At 44.7% G+C, this 10,411-nt stretch overlaps 1 protein-coding gene across 2 annotated transcripts; it reads left to right on the plus strand.

Moving 5' to 3' along the window:
* Nucleotides 1-68: 68 nt before the first annotated feature.
* Nucleotides 69-6,794, plus strand: dhx34 (DEAH (Asp-Glu-Ala-His) box polypeptide 34). Of its 2 annotated transcripts, none has more exons than XM_035680608.1 (16): nucleotides 69-966; nucleotides 1,088-1,399; nucleotides 1,509-1,763; nucleotides 1,860-1,962; nucleotides 2,074-2,291; nucleotides 2,369-2,543; nucleotides 2,688-2,881; nucleotides 3,000-3,101; nucleotides 3,190-3,453; nucleotides 3,802-3,975; nucleotides 4,122-4,227; nucleotides 4,562-4,668; nucleotides 4,980-5,246; nucleotides 5,414-5,605; nucleotides 6,265-6,409; nucleotides 6,568-6,794. In XM_035680608.1, exons 1-16 carry the CDS (start codon nucleotides 265-267, stop codon nucleotides 6,708-6,710), a joined length of 3,459 nt encoding a protein of 1,152 aa, XP_035536501.1. In that variant the 5' UTR covers nucleotides 69-264; the 3' UTR covers nucleotides 6,711-6,794. The 2 variants fall into 2 exon arrangements, with proteins under 2 accessions (XP_035536501.1, XP_035536502.1); XM_035680609.1 differs by having other exon boundaries at nucleotides 6,265-6,443; nucleotides 6,568-6,772.
* The last annotated feature ends 3,617 nt before the right edge of the window (nucleotides 6,795-10,411 follow it).

Below are 10,411 nucleotides of genomic sequence, written 5' to 3' on the forward strand. Positions count from 1 at the left end.
ACCCCGGAACAAATCCGAGTAGCTACCTTTTTACCGGAAGGTTTACATGAACTGAGCGGAAGTGGTCCCACAATGTTATTGTTCCCCAGTTGTTCTGAGCAGATGCGGCAGAGTTTGTCCAGTTTTTATTCCGCAGTTATTCTTTTTATTACAGCATTGTCTGATACTTTAATGTGCAGCAGTTTAACCCCACGTTAAGGACAGACTGCTCTCACTCTCATGTCGTATATTATTGGTAAACATGGTCAGTAAGTGACAGTAAATATGGACCCGGAGCGGAGGAGAGACAGCCGGAGCTGGGACTGGGACAGCCCGCACTGCCGAGCACAGCTGGACCAAATCTTTTTCCGCAAGCATGACTACATCCAGACGGGCAGCCAGGAGCACAAAGAGTTCTGGGCTTTCTTCGACCGCTTTCAGAGGTTTAAGACAAAGAGGGACATGTCTGGGTCAGGAAGCAGCCGGAGAGAGGACACCGAGGAGGGGAAAGACCGGAGAAAGACTGCAAAGGTAGATCTGGGTCTTCCTAAAGAGTATGACGCCCGCTACAGGATTAATGTGTCTGTGTGCACCAGGGACGTCGAGGACCGCCTGGGGAAGTCAGACCACAGAAGTAGGCAGAGGTCTTCGGGTCCAGGCAGCCAGGAGGTCTCGGACTGCCGCCTGGCTCTGCTGCATTTCCTGGACTTCAGCCAGAGGCAGAGTTTTGGAAAACTGGCCAAGCTTCGCAGGGAGCAGAAGAACCTGCCCATCTTCCAGTACCGGGACCGGATAGTGGAGCTGGTGCGACTGCACCCTGTGGTTGTGGTGGCAGGGGACACAGGCTGTGGGAAATCCACCCAGGTACCTCAGTATCTTCTCTCAGCCGGCTTCAACCACATAGCCTGCACTCAGCCTCGACGTATTGCCTGTATATCCCTCGCAAAGAGGGTCAGCTTTGAGAGTCTCAATCAGTTCGGCTCAAAGGTTTGTGATGAACAGTCAAACAACACGTTGAAGCACTGGCCAGACCATAAAAAACACAGAAACACAGGAAATCAAACAGATAACATTTGTATAAAGTAATAAAATATATGTATTTTTGCAGGTGGGGCACCAGATTCGCTTTGAGACCACCCGGACCGCCGCCACCAAACTGCTGTTCCTGACCGAGGGGCTGCTGCTCCGACAGATCCAGCAGGACAGGACTCTGGCTCAGTACGAGGTGGTGATAGTGGACGAGGTCCACGAGAGACACCTCCACTGCGACTTCCTGCTCGGGGTCCTGCGCTGTCTGGTGACCGACCGCCCGGACCTGCGTCTCATCCTCATGTCGGCCACCATCAACATCAAACTTTTCTCCGACTATTTCGGCAGTGCTCCTGTGCTGCAGGTACCAGGCAGGCTGTTTCCTATACAGGTGAGCAGAGGACAGCAGCGATCACGGACAAAGGACCACAAAACAGCCATTCAATCAGTGTGTAATGAATCAAATACACAGTGAATTTGTCTTGGTTTCCTGTATTAAGGTGATATACCAGCCCATTCCACCTGAGGAGCAGCCGTCACGCTCAGAGAAACTGGATCCCAGACCGTACCTGCGCATCCTGCAGGGCATCGATCAGCGTTACCCTCTGGAGGAGCGCGGCGACCTGCTCATCTTCCTTAGCGGTGTGGCGGAGATCTCCACCATCCAGGAGGCCTGTCAGGTTTATGCCACGCACACGAGTCGCTGGATAGTCCTACCGCTGCACAGCACGCTCTCACTGGCCCAGCAGGATAAGGCACAGTCAGCTTTGTTTGGATTAGAATCGGAAATCTGATATGTTTGCTGTGTTTATTTAGCTGTTCTAATTCTCTGTCCTCATGTTATTCCTCAGGTGTTTGACATTGCTCCTCCTGGGGTGAGAAAGTGCATCATTTCCACCAACATTGCAGAGACCTCAGTTACAATAGATGGAGTGCGCTTTGTTGTGGATTCAGGTAAGGAACTAAAACGTCTAGCTGGGGATTAACTTTGCCGGAGCTACCAATAAGTCCATCCTTGGCTCAGACCACATGAATGGATTGTTTTGTTTTTTATTTTTTTCACAGGAAAGGTAAAGGAAATGAGTTTTGATCCTAAGGCCAAGATGCAACGTCTGCAGGAGTTCTGGATCAGCCGAGCGAGCTCTGAGCAGAGGAAAGGGCGCGCCGGTCGTACAGGTCCAGGAGTGTGTTACCGACTGTACGCTGAGTCTGACTACGATGCCTTCGCACCTTATCCTGTGCCAGAAATCCACAGAGTGGCTCTGGACTCCCTCATTCTTCAGGTAACAGCGTCCTGTAGAAAGCAGTTCTATTCCCATAGTTAAATTCTTGCTTTATTTATGCTGTTTTGTTTGTGCAGATGAAGAGCATGTGTCTTGGAGATCCACTTTCTTTTGTCTTCATTGATCCACCTCCAGCTGCTAGTATTCAGACTGCAGTTACTTACCTGAAAGAGCAGGGGGCGCTAGACGGTCGCAGTGAACTGACCTCTATTGGTAGTTTGCTGGCACAACTGCCCGTAGATGTGGTCATAGGTAAGATTCATGATGTTTCACTTGCAGTAATTATACAACATATCACAATTAATTTACCAATGACATACTGGAGTTTAAAATGCTACACATACAGTAGCAGCTTTAACCAGCAGTGACATCTGAAGTGTGTTTGTGTTCATTCAGGGAAGATGCTGGTGTTGGGCTCCTTGTTCAACCTGGTGGAGCCCGTGTTGACAGTGGCAGCAGCCCTCAGCGTTCAGTCACCTTTTCTGCGCAGTTCGCAGCACAACCCAGACTGCGCCACTGCCCGCCAGCCCCTGCACAGCAACCAGGGAGACCCCTTCACCTTGCTCAACACCTTCAATGCCTGGGTGGAGGTCAGTAAGGGAAACATTATGTGACAGTGGCCATTCAAAACAAACCAGATCAACAGTGTAACAGCTGGAATATAAGATTGCCTTCATTGTACATGAACCTGTTCACCTTTGAACTCAGATGAAGGGAGAGAGAGGTAGTGGCTCGAGGAAGTGGTGCAGGAGGAGAGGCCTGGAGGAGCAGCGGCTGTATGAGATGGTCAACCTACGTAGACAGTTCAAGGTGGGCCGCTAACACAGAAAACTATTTTATGAATAAAGTTTATGTGAACACTGTTTCACAATATGAGCTCTCTCTCTCTGGTTAACAGGAATTGTTGAGGAGCCATGGCCTGCTGGAATCAGAGCACAGCGCTCCCTCTGGTAGTGACCGTGGGAAGCGCAGGGAGAGGCTGACAGAGAGGAGGGAGCTGCATCAGCTGAAGAGAGATCATGAACAGCAGGAGAGCGGCAGGCGTAAAGTCCTGAGGCTGGACGAGGGCCAGGACGGAGAGTTCTCCTCAGGATCAGACACAGAGCAAGCAGGCAGAGGCAAGAAGGACAAGCAGGGATCAAAACAGAACATGGACATACAGGTGAACTCAGAATACAGTGTAACACAGATAAAGGTTACTACAAAGCAGCCCTCACCCTCACCACCAACATTTAACATTAACAAACAAATAAATGTATGTAAAATCTATGTTTAAATACTGTTACACAGCAATTTGAAGAAAAACTTAGAGGAGAGTTTTGTGGGTCTAGAATTGATTAGAAGAAGAAAAGGTGGAGAGGACATTATCTTTGTATAAAGGGTAAAAGGGCAGCATATATGGTATAGAGGCTAGTAATCTTTACGAGGGTGGATATGTTTGTTTCTTTGTGTATTTCGAGACAATTACACTCTGACTGATCTCCCCATGGCGCTCTTCTGTCTGCAACAGGAGGTGAAGTTCAAGTTGCGTCACAATGTGTCAGAGCTGCAGGAGGCGGTGAGTGTCAGTCAGGACATGTCATCCCGCCAGCAGGCTTTGCTCAAGCTGCTGCTTTGCCGAGGCCTCTACCCTCAGCTGGCAGTGCCTGATGAACACAACTCCAACCGCAAGGACTCTGAGCAGGTGAGGACTGCTGCTGCACCCACACCAGCTTCTAACGATACAACAAAGGGGAAAAGCTTGTGTCAGTAAACCAGTTTCAATAGTGACTGAAGAAATTATGTAGGGTGAAATATTCCACTTTCACTGTTTGATTCTACATTGTTTAGGTGTTTCACACAAGGAATAAGCATGGAGTGGTGATCCACCCTACCAGTGTGTTTGCCAGCGACCCAGAGGTGTTACACGTCCCCGAGAATGACACCAGAGAAATGGGTAACAACTTCTATTCAAGTATTATATGACATAAATTATATGAATAAATCACCTTAAATAATTACCCTATTGTCGAGACTATTTGAAACTTCTGTTTCGCTTTAGTGGTGTGGTTGATACTAACCAAAAATGTGTCTTTTTGAAAGTGACTTACTTTGAAATCTAGAAAAGAAAACAGAGAAACAGTGGCTGCCATTTTTCTGATCCTGATCCACTGATGGAGTCTGTTTGTTGTTTCCTTTTGTATGTCTCTTCCTTTCACTCTTATTATTGTGCATGTCTCTTAACATATCTCATCTGTCTCTCCCTCTTTGTCTCCGCTTCCTGCCTGAAGGTCCTGATAGGAGGGACAGCAGCAGACACCAGCTGCTAGCCTTCGTCACTCTGTTGGAGACCAACAAGCCCTATTTGTCCAACTGTGTGCGGGTTCCTGCACTGCAAGTTAGTACCAGATGTTGGATTACCTTGTTTCCACCACAAACTGCTAGATGTTTGGTTTTTTTTTAGATTATCTTGGATTATTATAACCTGACATAGGAACAGTAAACCTATATGATCCAGTCTTTGGGTTTATCTGATCACTAATCACTCTACTAGTGTGCTTTTTGAGTTTTCTGTTATTAATTCCACAGATAAAGATTTCTTAATTTCAGAAATTCCTTTGATAATGCAATGGAAGAATATAGCACTAGAATAATGTAATATCTATAATGTGCAGTAGTATTAATTCTGTGTCTGCATGTGCTCACTAGGCTCTGCTGCTGGTAGCAAACTCTGTGGACAGTAACGCTGACTGTTCTCGTCTGGTGGTAGACGGCTGGCTGGAGCTGGAGCTGAGGGAACCAGAGGAGGCCCTGAAGGCTCTGTCCACAGCTCTTACTCTTAGGGCTGAGTGGGAGCGCCTCCTGTTGGCCCAGCTTGGACAAAGCACAATGGGGGGACCACAAGTCCAGGGGGTGTCCCGCAAAGTCATGGAGAAGCTGAGTGAAGGCCTGGTCCGCTTCCTGCTCTACACTGAGGTACTGATCTGTCTATAACCATGAATATGTATTGTTTGTGTGCACTGTGTGTCTGTATTTTCTACTTTGCAGACATTCTCAGTGACTCAGGTGCTCGTTCGTCTTTTTACAGTCTCTTGAATTTACTCTTTCTGTACTGTCTGTGTATTTCTTACCCTTTCTCCCAGGTCAGTTACAGCCTACGGCGACTCACGGCTTTCCAGACCCAGAACCTGTACATCGGCCCTCAGCCCGAGTCTGAGCTGTATCACACCAAAGGTCTAGATCTAAACCCGCTTTTTCCAGGAGCCGAGGCCAAGCCGGACCCCATTAAAGGAGGCCTGCGTGTTACCAGTTTCTTCACCTACAACTGCCTGGCTGTGAGTCTGTCTGAAGCAGTGGCAGTCTAGAAAAGTGTTCTCTTAAAGTTACAAAAAGATGGAAAAGAAATGTTTGAACTGTTAGCCAAATCGTCGCATATTTGGATATGAAGTTCCTATTATGTTTATTTTGTGGAGTATTTATTAGAGGTCACTTCGGGTGAACAGTACCAGTTCATAATCGTCTTTATTTTATTTATCGCCACGTTTTAAACAGAGCTCTCCTCTGCCCCTATAATCAAATAAAGCCAGCAGTTCCATATCTTTTAAGGTGATGCTAGTGATGTAATTTCTAATTATTTCTAAGACGCCATGGTTGCATCCCTGAAGGTTGTATCTATTTGTTTCCAGGAATCCAGGCGTACTTAAAGGTTACAATTAAATAAAACTGATGTTTAATTGACTTAATTAAAAGTTGAATTCCCTAACCATATTCCTTCCTTTTGTTATGTAGATAACAAAATAATATAATAGCTGTCTCATGGATTTCATGTTTCAAGTATTTGTCTCCTTTAATGAATAAATATTATTTTGGAATTAAACTATTCAGCTTCCCTTTGTGCAACTCAAAGCAAACTTCAAATAAACTGAATCACCACACCGGACTAAAATACTACAAAGTCTCAACAACTCTTGTGTTTCCATTCTGTGCTTTGCAGGACTCAAAGGATCTCTACAGCGAGTGTTTACGCACTTTCTGGACCTGTCCTAACTGTGACCTCTACATGCCTCTGACTCCACTGGAACGCATGCAGCACGAGGCCTCCTGCAGGCCGGCTGGAGAACAGCAGCAGCCGGAGGAAGGTCAGGAATTTCTTACGTTGATATTTATTTTGAGGTATCTTTTGCCGTTTAAATCATTTTAACACATTCAGCAGCTGACTTACCCATACGTCTGAAAGAGATGAATAATTTGAGACTAACTGTGAGTATGTGTTGTGTTTTTTTTGTTTTTTTATTAGAGCCAGAAGGTGTAAAGGCCAGCTCCTCCTCAGCGTCCAGTCTTACCAGAGTTTATCACTGCGAGGTCTGTAATGAAGACCTGACCCTCACCTCCACTGAGATCCTCAAACATAAGAGGCAGCACATGTATTCTACCAAGTGACTGACCTAAAGCACAACAACTAATCACAACTCTGTTCTGTCGAGCAAAGACGTGAGTTTATCGAATAAAGTTTTTTTTATGTAACACTTGTGTCACCATTCTTCTTCCTTTTTTTTGTACTTGAAGAACTTTATTAAAGTGTGATTACTTCCCTCTAATGGTCACTGGATGTATGTGCCGATGCCTTCTGCATAGTTACGTTCCAGTAGGAGATATTCACATTTGTAAAAACTACTCTCACAAAATAAACTGTTCCAAAACTTAAACATATTCAAAGGCCAGAAACAAAAGAACACATTTATAGAGTATTTTTTTCTTTCAAATTCCTTCGATAGCATTGTGGAATAATTAGAGAATACAACTTGCATACAGTGTTTGGGGAAAAAGGCACAGTGAGTTAATGACATGCACACGTGAGAGAGAAGTAGACACTGATTTAAAATATAGAGTGAGGGTTTAATAATGATACAAACCCACGATATGTAACACCTCAAAGCAGCACATTGGCACAAAGTCAGAAGTAAGACAGCACGGAAGATAAAAACCTGTCTCAAAAAAATAAAGAATCAGAATAAATATCTCAATAAATAAATAAACAGGTAATATCTCATTAATTACTTTGAAACTAATAAATACGTACATTTGAAAATATGCACATTGGCAGAAATCAATAACCCAAAAAAGTAAATAGTACTTAACACAGAGTTACTTAGAAATCATAAGTTATTGATTACTCAAATCAAAAGGCACATTTATTAAGATGTAAGAATGGGGCCTGCAATTGTGATCGCATGACTGTCAGTACTGTACTCCAACACCATTTCTGAACCAGAAGTAGCAAACTATGTGCAATGGCTTTACTAGTTCTGTATATCTGCACCATCGAGTGAACGTGTGTGTGTGTGTGCAGGTCTACGCATTGCAGAATTGTGGGGACTGTGTGTGTGTGTAGGGTGAAGGGTGGGGGGCGTAGGGTTAATTTAGGATCAGGGAATGGCAGTCTAGTGACGACTGAGTTTGTGTTTCTCTAAATGGACCAGCATTGTTGGCAGGCTGATCTAGTAGTGAAGACGTAAATCCCGTAACCGCGGGGGTCGAGGGTTTGCGTTCGTCAGCGGTCCTGTGACCCGACTCTGAACCCTTTCTGCCTGTTCACTCACTTTAAGTCACTTTGGATAAAAAGTTCTTGGCTAAACCTTTAAAATGTAAATAATCTGTTGAAGCTTCTGATAAGTTCATTCTGCCATAATTCAAGGACTACCAGGTGATCCTCTATTTCCTCACACATAGCACACTGTTTGTATTTCCAGCTTTAATTTAAAGGAAAATGCCTCTGCTTTTAAAAGAGAAATCCCCCCCCCACACACACACAGATTCTCTTACACTGTTAAGATATCACCATTCTGTGATGCTCAGTGCATTTCATGAGTTATTTCGAGATTATTCTTTGTCATTTCTTTTTCAATGTTCCCATTTTTGCTCACTCATCGACCCTGCTGTCTGATTTCTTACAATTTTTCAACAACTCACTAGAAAACCAGGTGTGAGATTGTTGTGTTCAGTAGTCGGGAGAGACCAATAACAACAGTTATAGGGGGTATTAGAGCCTCGTCAATACTATATTTCACCTTGCATGATTGTTAAACACTGGTGCAAAGTGGAGGCTGTACAAAAGGCCCTTCTTTGATTCTGAGGGATTTACACAAAAAAACCCTGATGTTTACGCTGACATATTAAGATTCTTGAAAAAACATCCTGTTAACAAAAATCTTTTGGAGCTGTGATGGAAATAGCTTTTAATCTACCCATGGCCAGTTATTCACTGGAAGTAGAAAAATATACCCCCCGACCAGCTAAACAGACACAGAAATGCAAGGTACATCACCAGAAGCGTTTTTAAAAAATGTCTCGGGGTGAATTTATCTTTAAGCCCAGCTGTAAACTTACAAAAACCCTTCCTCACACACTCTTTAGCACCCTCAGCACCTTGGGTAGGATTGTTTGACTCTGCCACACCACCTCGTAGACTGCTAAGAGGCAGCCGGGAGGTCTGACTCCGGTTAGGACAGGACTTAAAATAGCAGCTTTTTTTTTTTTTTTGACTTCATACTTAAAGCAACATTCAGCAAACACATCTGCCACGGTGCCCAAACAAAGAGCCTACGGGCCATTCGTCTTTTTAAAGTTAATGTGTCTCCTTTTCTTTCCACAGGGTCAACAGTCTACACACGCACGCGCATTTAAACGTCACACCTGTGTGCTACGTGCTGCTGCTCAAAGACAAGTTGATATCGAACACAGTAACACACTACGGTATCCAGTTCCGACACTTTTCGACTTCCGTTTTAGTTTTTCCTAACGCGAGCGACTGGTACAAAAATACTCTTTCAATACATTGTTCATTGCACTTCTTCTTTTTTTTTTTGGTGGCGTCTCATTCAAAAGGCCTAGACACATCTACAGATTGGTTAGCGTGGGGTCCTGTTTTGTTTCTCTTTGGGGTTTGGGTCTGTAAGGTCGTTGTGTACATTAGGTAGAATAGACTCGCTCAGAGGCCTCAGTTGTAAGCACCTTGACTGATTCAACAAGTACAGTGGTGGGATGTGATGTCTTCTATGATTAATATTGAAAATACATGGAAAGATGTGTAAAGTGAGGGTGTTTTAATGTTCGACACACATTCTTGTTTTTTTTTTTTCTTCAGAAAAACAAAAATAGCCTTGTGTTTGGTTAAAAAGGACCATAATGAATCACATTATGACTTTTAAGTCTTTGTGGTTGTCATTGCAACTTCCCTTAATGATAATTGTCCCTTTGCATTTGATAACCTTTCTTCCACTGTGGTCTACTACTTTCACCAAAAGACAACACTGGTGGTCTCAGATGCTCATACTTTCCTTAAGACTGCACTCACTGGTGCTCACGCTCTTCTAAACTTCTCTCCCTTTCTCTTTTTCATGTCTCGACCAGGGTTTGAGTAACATCTGAGGTAAAATTAGAGGTAAAGGGTGACATCTGTTCATCTGACTGATAAACAGGCCAACATGAAACAAACAACTTCCCCAAGATCTCATGTTTGTGAATATGTGATAGTGTGTGCCATCGGGGGATTCTGTCAATATGTTTTACATTTAATAAAATATACCAATTAAAATTATAACAATCATATATATAAACATCTTTTGTTTTTTGTGTTTTTGTTTCTAAATAAAAAAACAAACAAACAGACATTTTGAAACAGTGTACACATCATCGTTGCCTCTGCCACCCTGCCATCTTCCTGTGATAAAGTCTCTGACCGCTAACTCTAGATCAGCCAAACCTCAGTGAATCCACTACGAAGGCTCCAGATGACTCCCACAGAGCCTGGTCTGAGTGCAGTGCACCTCCAGCAGGCATGGACCAGTGAGGAAGGCCCCGGGTTGAAAAGAGAAAGAGAGGAATGCAGTGGAAGGCCGTGGGGCTTTGGAGGGCCACGTCGGAGGTCTGGGTCTACCGAGAGCACTGTTCCCCCTGCTAAGCTCCCTGTCCCCCCTACAGGTGCTCTCACCTCTCAACACCCAAACCTCCTTGGTCCAGAGAACCCCTCCCACCCCGCAGCCTGGCCTCATCGGACCGCCTTGTGCTTTCCCCCGCAGCAGCCGCACCTCTCCCCACACCGCAGGCAGGCGCGCAAAGGCAGGTAGCAGCACATGCAGGGC

Source organism: Morone saxatilis, unplaced genomic scaffold (genome assembly GCF_004916995.1).
Source record: "Morone saxatilis isolate NCDOM2014 unplaced genomic scaffold, NCSU_SB_2.0 Contig8, whole genome shotgun sequence".
NCBI classification, from domain to species: Eukaryota; Metazoa; Chordata; class Actinopteri; family Moronidae; genus Morone; species Morone saxatilis.

Coding starts and splice junctions, on each gene's coding strand:
- dhx34 (XM_035680608.1), top strand. CDS start 265: ATGGACCCGGAGCGGAGGAGAGACAGCCGGAGCTGGGACTGGGACAGC. Junction 967..1,087: donor TCAATCAGTTCGGCTCAAAG/GTTTGTGATGAA, acceptor GTATTTTTGCAG/GTGGGGCACCAGATTCGCTT. Junction 3,976..4,121: donor ACCGCAAGGACTCTGAGCAG/GTGAGGACTGCT, acceptor TACATTGTTTAG/GTGTTTCACACAAGGAATAA.